At 44.2% G+C, this 15,557-nt stretch overlaps 1 protein-coding gene across 2 annotated transcripts; it reads left to right on the forward strand.

Moving 5' to 3' along the window:
- Positions 1 to 111: 111 nt before the first annotated feature.
- LOC124999873 (DENN domain-containing protein 2A-like) lies at positions 112 to 11,387 on the forward strand. 2 transcript variants are annotated; one of them, XM_047575067.1, is made up of 20 exons: positions 112 to 235; positions 2,093 to 2,164; positions 3,047 to 4,096; positions 4,201 to 4,286; positions 5,014 to 5,108; positions 5,193 to 5,402; positions 5,552 to 5,645; positions 5,735 to 5,785; positions 5,867 to 6,072; positions 6,953 to 7,062; positions 7,296 to 7,365; positions 7,738 to 7,815; positions 7,899 to 8,039; positions 8,291 to 8,439; positions 9,084 to 9,261; positions 9,675 to 9,716; positions 9,849 to 9,957; positions 10,352 to 10,621; positions 10,706 to 10,792; positions 10,885 to 11,387. In XM_047575067.1, the coding sequence occupies exons 2-20, from the start codon at positions 2,106 to 2,108 to the stop codon at positions 10,914 to 10,916; spliced, it is 3,117 nt and encodes a 1,038-aa protein (XP_047431023.1). In that variant the 5' UTR covers positions 112 to 235; positions 2,093 to 2,105; the 3' UTR covers positions 10,917 to 11,387. The 2 variants fall into 2 exon arrangements, with proteins under 2 accessions (XP_047431023.1, XP_047431022.1); XM_047575066.1 differs by lacking the exon at positions 112 to 235 and adding an exon at positions 766 to 1,178.
- Positions 11,388 to 15,557: the final 4,170 nt, after the last annotated feature.

The raw sequence follows: 15,557 nt of genomic DNA on the forward strand, positions 1-15,557 counted from the left end.
AGGTAAAATAAATAAATAAATAATACCTCAAGCGACTACGAGAGGAGACAGCTGTTCAGCTTTCACCTGTCACTGTGCCACTCGTGGACCAAGAGTACCAACTGTCATTGGCTGCGAGCGGGATACTTTGCAGTTTAAAAAAGCCCACCGCCAAAAAATACTGTCATTATATGCTCCAGTTTACAGAGGAGACCACAGGGATCTAGCAGTGAACTTGAACATCACTTGGATTCTGGTAAGACTTTGACAATATTCACATGTTTAAAGTGTAATGGATTTAGTTTCAACTGCTAATTTATAGTTCAACAGAATTTTTGGTATTTTACAGTAGCAGATCATATCATCATATATGTCTCCAAACCTTTCTAGCTTTCTCAAAAACGTGAAGGGTGATACATCTCTCACATCAGTTAAACTTGAGACTATAGATATAGCTGGACATACCAGTAGTTCTATTGCAACTTTGGAAAGTGATTATATGCAATAAGATCTATGTATCATAACAGAAAATGTGTTAATTAAAATAACACTAAGCCCATTGCTGTTCATTTTTCCCTTTCTCTTACCAATTTCTTTATTGAAGTGAAAAAAACAGCAACATTTATCATGGGTCAAGAAGCGTGGCCACCGTGCTACAGCTGCGTGAGCAACTGTAGAACAGTTGGGGCATAAATTCCAATGAACTTCAGATTTGGAGGGAAATAGCATCATACCATGACGTCTGTCCCAAATGTGTCACAAATCTCAAGGCAGCTAGCAAAAGAAAAGAAAAATGTGTGGGATCCGAGTATTTCCAGTCAGTATCAGGACACTCATGCAGTTATGTAGCTAGTTCCTAAAGTCAGCTGTGACAGAGAGAGACAGCAGATTTACATAAAAAGGGAAAGAGAGAGAGAGGGAGGAAGTTACATCCAGGGCGTGGAGACAGTGAGGGTTGAATGAAAGTTGAAGATTGAAGATGAGACAGGGAGAGGAGTGTACGTACAGTAGCCTGAGGTGAAACTCTTATCAGATGAATCGCTTCAGGGCTCGTATCAAACCGTTTTAGTCTGTTGATCGTGGACGTAGCACACCATTGGGGTTTGGAGGTGACACCAATGGATACTGTCATAGCAGCATCTGGTGCATTATGCTCCCACTTCACTAATGAACACATGGAAACTGTACGATGGACAGAGGTAAGAAAGTGATTTAATTTTGTAATGCGATAGCATAAAGTTGAAAACCAGCCTGTACGCTCCCATTCTATACAAACAAATTCATTTAAAATTTAATGTAGAGGTAAAGTTATCTTTGCAAAATTGTATTTGCGATGGATGAACATAAGACTGTAAAACCTGAATCATTTATTAGAGTTAGAGTTATTATCCAATATTAGAGTAGGCAGTATGCACAGTAAGAAAGGGACACGCAGCCTCCTGTATAACAGGGACTGCAACCATTTACATGTGTTTTGATTGATTGTGCAGTTGTGGATGATTTGACTCATAATCATCTATTTTACAGCTTCGAGGGCCACACGGAGTCCCTCTGTCTGTTAAAAAAATTGGTGACAGCAGCCTCAGATCCAGGAAATTACCGAGCACTATCTTAGAGGACAATGAACTTTGAAGAACTGCCTTTAGAGATGTGAAAGTATGAGAGTAAAGAAGGGGAGAGCTGAGTGCTTTAGTCACTGTGGGGGCCAAATGTTAGTGGCAGAGTTGCATACTGCAAAGGAGGGAAAAGGGAGAGGAGAGTGATACGTGCAGTGCAGGAGTCCCCAGATGACTTTGCTGAATGAAATGTTGATTTGTGTGATGAAGTGCGTGAGGGAGTTGCACATGAGTCCCTGGCTGTCGTGTTTTTTCCTTGAGCCTGAACAGCTGTCCCCTGTACAGTGCTCATAGAGGGAATATTCAGCCTTATCCAGGGGACAATCTCGCAATGAAATGCGAAAACATTATGACAATGTAACTCACCGAAAAAGCCTGAGCTGGAAATTTGAGCAAAGCCAGACGGGATGTCACTTAAAAAATAATTTGTAATCAAACTCAACAAACCAGGGTAATAATTAAAAGCACTGACAGGAAACACCGTCTCCCTCTTTCAGGTGTACAGTGATCATGGAGGCCGCTGAGAGAATGACAATAAAGCAAGACTGCATCTACTCCACTGTCAACAGGTTGGTATCAGTACAGGTTCTCTATTTTAGAACCGCTTTTACTCACTAATTTCCTCCTGAGCCTGAGAAATAAGAACCTTTTAATCACCACAGCCATTAAGGAAAAGTCAGAAAAGGTCTTTCAACTTAGGGCTTTTCATTTCCTCCCGTTTATTTATTAAAACATAACAGTTTGATGAAATGGGCCCCGATCCAAGTATGTGTTTATTTAGCAAGGCCGATGAGAAAGAAGATGGTCGGTCATAGGCTTGTCCTCTGGCATTTACTCTCAGGCTTAATTTTCCCACTGTCGCCAGAAAAAGACTCAGTGTCCCCTGAATAGCAGCGAAAGTTCAGGGAACTCTGGTGGCAGTCAGTTAGCCTTTTGTTAGCCTTTTTCTGACTCACGAAGGTTTATAAGATGTATTTTCACATAAGCTGACAAGGTCAATTTATATACATTAGCTACTGTTTAGTCATCATGTTATGCTAAATATAAGCCACTGACTTCACCCACTAACAGCAACTACTAGCTTTTACATGTAGTAACTATTTTACACATTTATACTTTTAGCTAGATTTTCACAAGCTATACCCATTAGCTTACTTTAAGACATTGTTAATTTGCTGCTTTTTGCTAATTTTGTTCACTGTTTATGAATTAGCAACCTTTACTTAAATATTTCACACATTTAGCCATTGTTTTAGCTTTAAGCTAACTCACGCATAATTGTAATATGCTACTTTAATTTGTAATACCGTTAAACTGATTAGCTGCTTCAGGGTTAGGCTGCTTCAGAATATTTCCATGTAGCTATTGGCTAGGAAACAGGAAACTAATTTGAGACTTAGTTTTGATCATGTTTCTGAGCTTTTAAAGTATTTTTTCATGTGTCTTTTAAGGCTACAGAGCGGCTATCTTGTTGGAAACAGAGGGTTTCATATCGAAAACAAGGGAGCTGTGCAAAGTAAAAAAGGGACACCAAAACTTCCCTTCACCCCGTTAGAAAACCTGAGCATCTGGAGGGAAGACTCATCCACGATGGCTCACAGGAGGCAGATGTTTGACCCTCACGGCAATGACAGTGCTCTCTTAGTAGGAACCAAGTTACCCAGAACCAGTGGAGGCAACATCAAGGACAAGATTTCTCTGTGGGAGTGCAAGGAGCCTGCTCAGACATCTCTTACCTCGGGTACTTTGGGCCAGTGTGCTAGTGTAAAAAGGACAGAATCTCTGACAAAAAGCGTCAATAAAACAATAGACCAACAAAGTGCTGAGAGCTGTAGGAGAGCGGCCCCTAAGGAAAAGCAGGATATTGGGAAAGAGAATATGGGAGAACTCAGAGATTCAAGGCCTTGTTCACCTGTTGAGCCCGGGAACCAGCAGAGGGGTACGTTCCATGACACATCCAGTGACAATCAAACCGAGGAGGACAGTAGAAGAGTTCACAAAGACGTGCAGGACCATGAGAAAGAGAATGCAGGAAAGCTTGGGGATTCAAGGCCTTGTTCGCCTACAGCGTTAGACAAGCAGCAGGTGGGGACGCTAAGAAAAAGCAATGACAGGAGAGGAGCAGAACCAGCTAGCCAGGAGAAGAGAGCCGTATTTACTCTTTTTAAAAAGCTTGAGGCTATGGGTGACAACCACGGGAAAACCCCTACAGAGCTCGGAAACTACTTCAGCCCACCGAGCAAGGACAAACAGGGGGAGGTGAAGAAAAAAGAAGGGAATGTGTACACAGAGCCGGGTGCGCCCCCCATCAACCCTGTACCCAAACCCCGACGTACCTTCCAGCACCCTGCCAATGCCCCTACGGGAAAAAGTCACAGGCAGGGAAGAGGGCAGAGGAACCTCCCGCCACTGCCCTCTATGTCTTCTAAAACGTCCCAAAAACCTCCTTCTGGTGTCTATGGGAGACCCAGGGGTGACAGAGCAAGGGACAACTTCAAAAGGTAAGTCAGACAAATGTACTGTTGCTGATTTCGACTATATTAGATTCCCATACAAACTCACTCAAATGCCATAGAATAATTATTTTTTTTGATCACCATGACAGGAGATCATTTGAATTTGAAGACCTTGTACAGTCAACCAGCCCACTCTTCACTCACGCTCAGGAACATCACTACGAAGACATACTGGGTAAGACGCCTATGTTCATGCTTTTATATCTACAAGCCAGAAAATGTAGTGAAACTCTTTCATAAATCATATAATACAAAATTCTGCAGAAGAAATCAGTAAATATAATTATATGCCTAAAATGAAGGAGTGCTGGACGTACCAAGTATGATATGTTCCTGGTAATAGGCCCGGATGATTAATTATATCACTGACTTGTTAATACTAACAACAACTGTTGCAACCGGTCCAGAGGCCAGTTTCTGCTACATTATTTGCAATTAAAGAAGGGTCAGAAAATAAACTTGAGACATGAGACAAGTAATGGAGCAGGGAAAAGAAAATGTTAAGTGGTCCTTTTTTGGGCATTTCTGTAATGCCCTTTTGGGATATTCCTATCTCTGTGCACCATGAACTGTGATTCAGGTCCTTTACTTACATTAAACCAAATAGGTCACAACCCAAATGGGCTAAATAACCAGTTTATTATCTTTAATTGAGTTTATTTTGTTTAAAACCCTGATTTAAAAAAGCATCTACAAATTCCCACTTAACACAAGATGGTCCAAATTCTCAAATTACTTGATTAAATGATGTACTTGCTTTCCTTCACTGAAATGCAGTCATGTTATATTGAGAGAAAAGGAAGAATCTCTTTTGATACAGAGCCCTGAACATGTTAATGCATTTAATCAGCAACTGTAAAATGCCTGACAACATGAACTGACCACTTTTGGTATTTCTGCAGACTCGTCCCAGGAGAACCCCTATGAAGACATAGAGCTGGAGAGCCAGTGCTCCCAGCAGTCTTTGCCCTCTTCTCCTGGCGCTGACACAGCTAAGGTTTTTGAAGTTCAACATAATAATGCGATCCTTTGATTTCGGTGATGTTGAAAGATTAAACATATATATTTTATCTCTCCGCAGGCCTCTAGACCTGGTTTCTTCAGGCAGAATTCAGCCAGGAGCTTTAAGCTGCTGGACCTGCGGAGGTCCACTCAGCAGACGCACAGTACTGGCAGAGAGGGTGTTTCATCACCGCCCCAGCTCAGCCCTCCATCCACCCCAACTGGGTCTGAACACACCCCCTGGCTGCCTGGGGATCTTTACAGCCGCACCTGCCGCAGGATACCGACGGTCTGTGTTTAATTTTTGTTCTAGTGCATTCCTGAGACCTTGCTGACCTGTAATCACCTTTTCAGAATGAGTTCATCTTTAATTCCAGTATTTCTCCAGTATCTCGCTGCCAACACTGGAATATTTCTTCACAATGACTTATTTAACAGGTCGTATTGAGGATCAACAGCACGTTTGAAGCTCGGATTGGGAAGAAACATCTCAGGAGGATCTATCATTATGCGGAGACAAGTTCAGGAAGAGGTGACAATGCCGAAACAATCACAGAGAAGTGAAACTTAATTTTACTTATATGCCTAAGTTGTGAATGTGAGTTTTTGTTTCGTTTACAGTAACAGATGAGAACAGCGACTCTGAGAGTGAAATTGAGGAAAGAGCAAAAGGTGGGGCGCCACATATTTTTGCCTTTCGTTCTATTTCGTCTTTAACCGTACTCTAGCTTACTCTAGTCCACTCTGTCTCAGCTCACCGTCAGCGTCTCGTGTCAGTCCAGTCAATCCTGAGTCAGCCGAGCCAGGCCCACTACAACGGCACCAACAGCAGAAACAGCTCTCGGGAACAGGACCTGCACCAGCGCAAACTTTTTGAGTATTTCCTGGTCGTGTCGCTGCAGAAGTCAAAGGCTGGCGGCCACTATCTGCCGGAGGTCACACAACAGTTCCCCCTCAAGGTCAGGACCAGAGGAGTGCTAGCAATTTCACTGAAGATGAAATGCACCAAGATGGAAGGCCATGCAAGGGTTCATTAAAAACAATCTAAGAATGTAACCGGGGTCAAGGGATCAAGAGTGCAAAGTTGAAAAAGCTAAAAGAAGTAAAGGGATGAGTCAAAAAGCAAAAGTGATCCAGTGGCTATTGACCTTGTTTCAAACAATGCTGGTTAACGAGTACTACTATTGTATAGACAGTTTTTACTCCTGGTGCAGGACTTTTTTATACAAATGAACTTGTTACATTTAAGCAATGCAGATTAAGCCAACATATATATTTGTCAGAGCGGGGAGGAGAGGGGAGGAAGCGTAATGACGGTGGTAGAGAGACAAAGTTACAAATGTAACCACGGTTCTATGAATTCTTGCGTTGCTGATTCTCCATATAAAATATGCATCAAAGAAATGCAGAGCCTAGAATGAGTCTAAAAGATATCCAAAAAAGGACTTGTAGAGTTTCTTGAAGACATTCAACTCATCCAGATAGCTTCTTCAGTTCTAAAGGACTGGTGGGGAGATTAGGTTTAAATTGAAGCATCTGTGGGTGTTACCCATCAGCAACTCACTTGACTAGTGTCCAGTTGTTCTTCTTTCACGTTTTTGGAAATACCGTGATCTGACTGAGAAACCTTCATAAACATATTTTCAAGGAACTGCAGAGTGTATGCGTGTATTGTACATACATGTCAGCAGTGTTTGTGTAATGTAACTCTTATTCCCAGAAGGGGGAGACTAAAAATCAGCACTGCAGCTTTAATTAAGGATAATTAGACAAACATGGTGAAGGAGATATAGTTACCTAAAATGCATGAAATTGTTGTTGCTGTGTGTTACGTTGCAGCTAGAGCGAAGCTTCAAGTTCATGAGGGAGACGGAAGATCAGCTGAGGATAATTCCCCAGTTCTGTTTCCCAGATGCAAAAGACTGGGAGCCGGTGGAGAGCTTCCCAAGGTGAGAGTGTTAAATGCACTTAATGCCCTCGTGTTAATGAAATACTTTCCTCCATTTATCCTAATATAAAAGAATGTAAATCCCAAGTGCCTTTGGTTTTGATGGTTTCAAGCTCATAATGACTATATAATATTAACTATCAATATAGTTGCTATACTGCATGTGTGTGTATTTTTTGTGTATACAACAAAAAAAAAATTACATCTTTATTTGTTGTGGCTGTCCCCTGGCAGCGAGATGTTCTCCTTTGTTTTGACTGGAGAGGACGGGAGCAGGAGATTCGGGTACTGCCGGCGTTTACTGGTAAATAGAAATGAGTCGAATAAATAATGGTGCTGTTACTGAGCAGGAAGTGGCCAAATACCACATTGACGGCTGAGTAAATAAGCGTGCCAAAATAGTCGGCGTGCCTGTGGGAAAACAGTCCATCTCAGAGTCTGGGCGGAAGTGTGTGCGACTGGGAACTGCGTATGTGTGGGTGTGCTGTTGTGTATATCAATGTGTTTCCATTCTTCTGCGTTTTATGTGACCATAAGAATACTTGAGGAGTTAAAAAACAATTAGTTTTCTGCCATGGGAAAATCTTGCAACACTGAATCCAAAGACATTTAGTGTGTGTTTACGTTAAAGTGAATTTCAAGCAGCTGCACGTAAATGTTGGTCTTTGTTTTCCAGCCCAGTGGAAAAGGCCGACGTCTGCCAGAGGTCTATTGTATTGTTAGTCATCTTGGCTGTTTCAACCTGTTCTCCAAGGTAAACTGATCCTGCCAGTCCCCTCTGATAATATTGCTGACATTTATAAGTCAGAACTGTGTGCGTATGTGTTTGTAACGTAGGTGCTGGATGAGGTGGAGCGGCGGAGGGCTCTGTCCCCGGCCCTGGTGCAGCCCTTCATGAGAGCCATCATGGAGGCCCAGTTTCCAGCTCCTGGCAGAACCATCAACATCAAAACGTTCCTCCCTGGATCCGGCACTGAGGTGAGGGAGTTGAAATTAAGAAAGTAAAATGTTTCTATTGGCTGTTAAAATGTTGCAAATGTTCACAGAAGCACTTGATTTTCCTTCACATGCACGAACCATAAATTTTCCACGCAGATCCGTTTCGCAGATTTACTGACACCCACAAAATTTGCAGTTAAGGCTGATGAAAACCAAATTATATGATAACAGCTGCGTTGTTCAGTCTTGCCCTTGGATTAAGAAGCATCCTTTATGCATTCATTTCCCAGGTGATGGAGCTCTGTCGGCCGTCTGACTCACGCCTGGAGCACGTCGACTTTGAATGCCTCTTCTCTTGTCTGAGACTGAGGCTTCTCCTCAGGGTGTTTGGCTCCCTGCTGCTGGAAAGACGGGTCATCTTCACCGCCGACAAGCTCAGGTCGGTCCCTTTTTAGCGGAGCCATGTCACGCCTTGGTTTTAAAAATGTGAGGGTTCCCTGGGCATCCTTCAACCACTGTTTATGTAATTACGGGGATGGCAGATATTAGCTGGGAGTTAATAATGTTTTCATTATAAAGTCAGAAGAAACACGGGTGGTCCGGACCCACATTTCAAAATAAATTTGAGCCAGCCCTGGTTTCATTCAGGGAATATGCCAGAGAGATATTTTGAGGAGACCCAGTTGAATTGCTGTTGAGCTGGGGCCAGTTTGTTTGTACTGCAGAAGAAAACCAGCGGGAGTCAGAAAGAGCGGTCACAGTAGTAGAAGACAGGAATGCAAAGTCCAGTGATGTAAAGGAGAGAAGAATGCGGCCTTGCTTTCCTCTCTGGGAAATATTCTTACTTCTGGGAATAATCTATGTTTAGACTGTGTTTACACTATAGCACCCTCATGTGGTGAGAATTGGTAAATCAACTTTCTGTGTCATCCGCTTCCATCACCTTTGACCTTTAGAGTTACAAACATGATAACAAAGCAATAAAACGTGCAATTAAAGTTTTATATCACATATATATTATATATTGCTTTGTTTATCTCCTTGTGCATCCCCTTCACCAATTTCCCCTGTCCTCTCTTGCAGTACTCTCTCCCAGTGCTGTCATGCAGTCGTGGCGTTGCTGTATCCGTTCGTGTGGCAGCACACTTACATCCCCGTGCTGCCCTCCGCTATGCTCGACATCGTGTGCACCCCGACCCCTTTCCTCGTCGGCCTGCTGTCCAGCTCCCTGCCCCAGCTCACTGAGCTGCCCCTGGAGGAGGTCAGAGAAGGAGGGAGGGAGGGAGGGGAAACACCTCAGATTTTATGCATTTAAGTTACAACGTGGAACCTTCTTTTTTTGGCGGCGGGAGAAAATATGCAAATACCACTGACGCATACGCCCACGGTTCACATTTAATCCGTTCCTTCTCTTCGTTCAGAGAAGAAGAAAAGCCACAATAATGTTAGTTCATCTTCGCTGTCAATCACTTGCTATTTTAAGGCTGTAATCCTTCATTTACAGAGAGACAGAGAGAGAGTTACCAGCCACTGATATAATTAGCATTGTGTGAATTTGCTTGGCAAGAGTCAAGAGTCGAAGTCACGCACCTTAACTTGAAATCACGCAGAGAAATGTTACTTGTTAACAGCTGTAACACGTCAGCACATCAATAACAGCTTATCTGTGCACAGGTTCTGGTCGTGGATCTTGGAAACAGTCGTTTTCTCAGGCAGGTGGGCATCAAACAAGCATTTCTTGTGTCCGTCTAGTGGCCCTGAACGGTCTGCGTGTATAAGTGTGGAACAAATGATTTCAGCCTTAACACATGTGCAGCTGAATTTCCTGTCCCGTTTCGTCACATCTAGTTGGACGACGAGGACACCATCCTGCCGTCCAAGCTCCAGTCGGCCCTGGAGAACGTTCTGGAGAGGAGAAGAGAGCTGGCTAATGAGCGCGGAGGAGATCCAAGCGGCGGTGAGACAGTGAATGAAGGCTTAAACCGCTCCTGTGAGCGGTTCAGACAGTGTGCAGCGGCCGCGCTCGAGGCGCTATGAGGCCGAGCTGCAGCTAAATCACAAGATAATCATATGAACATAGTCACGGTGACACAAGGCTCAGGTGATTTTGTTTAGATAGTACAATGTTCACCATATTCATAACCTGATTTTAGCATGTCAGCTGTAACTGTTTAAACACTACACATCTAGCTCACGGTGGTGTTAAACAGAATTTGCAGGCTCTACACTTAATAGCAAGCCATTTAGTTAATTTCAAAGGTGTGAACCAACTGAGCAGCTCTGCAAAAAAAACTTTTGCCTGTCACCATTCATTTGTGATCTCCAATTTGCCCACGTCGACCTCCCTCCAGACTCCGGCCACCTGAGCACCGTCGTGTCCGAGGCCTTCGTGCGCTTCTTCGTCGAGCTCGTGGGCCACTACCCCCTCTTCATCACCGGCGACCGGGAGGATGGCTACTCCTCCTCGTCCTCCTCCCCCGTCTCCTGCTCGTTCCTGCGCGAGGGTTTTCGCAAGGCCATCCCATCCAAGACCATCCGCCGCTTCCTGGATGTCTTCATGGAGACCCAGATGTTTGGCTGGTTCATCCAGGAGAGGGAGCTTCACCGGCAGGCTCTGAGAGGTACCGCACAAAGAAGAGGTTCGGGGTTTTGGGAGTCGCTCAAATGCTTCATCTTTTTCTTTTTTTCTTTTAAATTCTCGCAAGGGCTGTTTGAAGTGAGAGTGCAGGAGTATCTGGACTCTATCAATGAGAATGAACATCGGAGGGTTAACAGGTTTCTTAAAGGCTTGGGTAAGGATGATTGATTCACAGGGTGAAACAAGCTCAAATAGTCCTCTGTAGGCTCATCCTAAACCACTCTTGTTTTTTTTCTGTTTCTCCAGGAAACAAAATGAAGTTTCTCTCCAAGAAGTAATGCCACTAATTGCACAAAAAAAAGAAAAAAAAGACGTAAACTTGAGAGAAGAAGCACTGAAACCATAAAACACTTCACGGACTGCTGAAGGTTGCTGTGGTTACAACTTCCTGCTGCCATTTCCCCTCCGCACCCTCCTGCCACAGGACAACGATGCTTCATCACACAGATGAAGACCGTGACAGTATTATTTAAGAGGACACATGAAAATATTCAGCATGTAGTTGTGAAGATTTACGTGATTTATGTTCTGCGTGTGTGCTCCCCCGGCCGTTCAGCACCGCAGTCTTCTCCACAACCACCAGGGGGCAGGAGTATATATTTTGTGAACCTGACACTGACCGTGGCTGAACAGAAAAACCCACAGGATCTGAGCTTTCCCGCTCCCAAATCCCTCAGTTTTCTTACAGTCATAACAGTGACAACATCACAAGTGCTTTGAATAAATATCCCCCGGTTCTGATGTGGTGAGCTGTTGTCGTGGCGTTGTCGTGTTGTTTTCCCATCAAAACAAAGGGCCATTTGTCATGCGACCACTGCATTACATGTTTGTGTCATCCATGTCATTGCCGCGTTTTCCCTCCATCCTCCCGTTTGCACATTTGAACTAGTGAAATTGCTTTACTGTAAATGTGAGGAGTGCGAGGTGAGTTTTTTTGAATTGCACGCTGGGACGCGGTTCAGAGCCGAGGGGATTGTGTTTAGTCAGCATTCATGTGCGAGTTTTACAGCTTGAGTAATCCACATACCGCCCGTTTGCTAACCATTCGCTGCTGTTTGTGTGTTCGAAGGTATTTGGCCTTTTTTTTTTCTTTTTTTTTTTTTTACTACAAAGGGCCTTCGGGTTCAGGGTTTGGTGGCAGCTTTACTATTTTAGTCTCTGAGTCATGGAAACAGCAGATCTTTAGCCCACAAAGAGGAAAGCACATCTTCGTCAGCATGAAAACATAACACAGGTGCAGACCAGAGCATAGTAGCGTATTGTCTGAAGAATGGCGTGCTCGGTTTGTGCCTGCTAAGCAAGCCTGAGGGCCCCTAACCTGTCACCCCGTGTGTGGGAATCTCAAACAGTTGCTGACGCATTTAAACAGACACAGAGTGCAAAACACGTATTAAACGGACGCGGCGTTTATTTGCTTTAAACCAGCGATTCTCAACCTGAATGTCTGCGTGCAGCGCGCAAAAAGAGTTTTAAATGGTTAGCTAAAAGCAATGTAGACAAAACCACTGACGGGCAAAAAAGAAAAGGCCAAACTGCTGGGAAGCGCCGCTTTAAACACGCATGTTCCGTCGAAGCTGTCACGGAGAAACAAATGTGAACATCATGCCGCAGCTTCCTATCTGGCTCCCAAGGTGGGAAAGCTGCAGTGCTGCGGGACAGGAGTCGTCTCGGGAAGACGGATGGATGTGGTGAGAGAAGAGCACTGACGGCTGCTGAAATGTTTGCTCAACCCACTCCAGGTTTTTGGACTTTCGAGTGTGTGTGTGTGCAGATGTGTGAACCCCAAACCCGAAAGTGTCACACAGCTTTTCCTGCTAAACACCTGGCCGCTGTTCAAGACGACCGGCTTGTTAGCGAGGAGGTAATTACAGTTTCGATTAATTCCACCGATCAGAGGTTGACCCTCAAAAGCCTTACATCCTGCGCTGGCGTACTTCCACGGCGAACCTCCCTCGCCGCTGCAAACACACATGTCATGTGTTTTCAGTCAGGGAGGGAACGCTCTTATCTGCCACTTAGGGACAACAATAGCTTGTTGAAACTCAAATCTTCCCTGCAAAGTGCCGGATTCCACCCTTAAAAGATGCTACACGCTGATAACCGCATTATCTCCCTTTCGCGAAAATGGCGAGTGGAAACCTGTCGGCCTGGCGAGCGCGCTGCAGGCACGCAGGTACGCCTCTTATTCTGGGGGAAAATCATACAAACATCACGGCCCATTAAAACCAACCACCGATTCAGTTCTAAAATCTCTCCGGAGATTTACTGACCTCATTTCAAGGCTTGCATTTGGAACTCTCTGGAGGCTGCCTCCGCTAATTACATGATTTATGGTGTAATTTACAGAGGCGTGGAGGTGCGGCAACGGAGCAGCGCTCGCCATCAATCAAAATGAAAAGTGTCATGTCACTTTCTGTCATTTTCTTTTAGGGCCTTTTTTCGTTGTTGTTGTTGTTCCTCCGCCGCTCACACAACCTGCAATCAAAAAAGGCTAATTTGTCGAGGCTCTAATTTGAATCCGCAGAAAACCTCAGGGTCACGGCTGTCGACAGATGCAATTATGTACAAATTGCGCGCGCCCAGGGTATTGTTGTCATCACTCTCATATGGTACCTAGAGGTTCCCGTTCCCCGCTCACAGAGGCTGCTCACTGCTCCTCTGAACACCACCTCACACTGATTATTTCACTTGCCTCATGCGGCTCGTGTGAGAGAAAGAAGCGTAAGGGAAAAACAAGGCGGACAAAAAATAAAAAAACAAAAAAAAAAAGTTGGAAGGGAAGAGGGAATGGTGCAGAAAAGAGCGGGAGTTTGGGAGCATGAGAAAATCTTGGCAGACAAAAAATAATAAAAAAAATACACGCACATACGTACACATGCACTGAAAAGGTTCCCAAACATGCGCCCGCGTCAGCTTGTTTTTCAGAGCTGCAGGTGCAGCGTCCAGCTGCGGCCCTGCCATGCATGCCAGGGGCCTGAATCATTTCCCACTCCTCAGAGGTGGAGCCATCCGAGCATATGGAGAACATAACAGCGAGGCAGGGCGGCGGCGGCGGCGGCGGGAGAGGTGAATCCGACCGGGGGGGGGAGAAGCGAAGTGGCCGGTACTGAGGAGCGGACGGCAGATTAGGAGGGGAGGGTTTCCGACGAAGTCTGAAATCTGTGGACACAAAACAGAAGAGAGCAAGGAGGGTGAAGGAGGTGGTGTGAGGAAAAGAGTGCTGGACGCAAAGTAAAAGTAGTTTGAGGAGAGTTTTTTTTGTTGTTGTTGTTTCAAGGCCTTTTCTGAATTTCTGTTTCTTTCTTTTTTTAATGTCGAAATTTATAAAGAGCAGAAAGGATGAGGTCAGACGTAGAACAAGAAAAGGGAAAAATAATAGTGGAGTGGGGGGCCACGCAAGCTCGGGCCACACACATAGATTTCCAGGCCGAAGGATGCGTCAGTCAGGCCTGTCTGCACGTGGTCTCATGTATGTGTCCAAGTTTATCCACACCACTAATACACCACCATTAGTCATGCTGACTGACGACAAGGGTTAAAATCCTCCCCTCTTCCTCCGAGCCTCTCCCTCTCGCCCATTCATTCAGCCCAAAGTAGCATTTAAAGGGTCATACCCCCAATTTCTGAAGATTTCCCATCCCACCATGACTTTGTGTCTGCGTCGAGCGTGCAAAGGAGTCTGTCTGGAGCCCGTAGACAAACACAAGTGAAGTACACATAGACTGGTCGCAGGCGATTCTTTGTCAGAGGAGTTCCAGGGTGGTCTGCTCTGTAAGTGTCAGTGTATAGGCTCGAGCCTTTTCATGTGGTTTGTACGTGTGGACTTTCATGTCTGAAAACTCTGATATGTGCCTCTATTAAATCTTGTGCAGAGCAAAAGGCGAGAGAATCCAACTGTTTATTTTTGGGATTTAACCAGGAAACTTGCAGCAAGAAGAAAAGGTTGAACCATGAAACAAGACAAAGACGGTGTTCAGAACCACTCCCTAATTCCTACGTGGTGCATTCAACTTTTTTTTTTTTTTTTCTCTGGTCTGTGCTGAAATTCAAGCTGTAAAAACGAATGTGCAACGTAGTGCCCTGAACTTCCTAAAAGAATCACCAGAAGCTGATCGTTGTGTAATCTCATTTCGCTGAGATGTGGGCCAGGAACTGGAGTGAAAGACAAATTAAAAATTCCATAGCAAAAGCTAAATATCCTGAGGGGCAGAAGAACGTCTGCACCAGGCAGCGTGGCAGTCCATCCTATTGTTATTGAGATACGCCACCTAAAAACAAACATGTCAACCTCATGTTGGTGCTGGATGAAAAGTCAAATTAAGCTAGGATTCATCATTTGGGGACCATGGATGTCTGTACAGCATCACATAGACAACAATGACTTCAACATTTTTCAGACTAAGGACCGACAAAATGATGGAGAGATTAAGTTAGGACCCCCAGCCTACTATATGTGCTCTTGAACTAGTGGTAGTTATGAATATACATTATTTTTTATCATTTTTCATTCAATATCTATCCATTTAAATGGATAGCTATCCATTTACTAAAATATGCTGGATTTATGTTAATGTGTGTTAATTTAAAAAGATATATATATATATATATATACATACATACATACATACATACACACACACACACACACATATACATACATACATACACACACACAAATACACACTACACACACACACACACATAATACATAACACACACACAACACAACACACACACACACACACAACACACATATTACATAATACATACCACACACACACAACATAACATACAATTACATACACACACACCACACACACACACATATATACATACACACACACACACACACAAACATATACAACACACACACACAACACACACAATATACATACAACACACACACACACACAACACAC

Source organism: Mugil cephalus, chromosome 22, assembly GCF_022458985.1.
Source record: "Mugil cephalus isolate CIBA_MC_2020 chromosome 22, CIBA_Mcephalus_1.1, whole genome shotgun sequence".
NCBI lineage: Eukaryota > Metazoa > Chordata > Actinopteri > Mugiliformes > Mugilidae > Mugil > Mugil cephalus.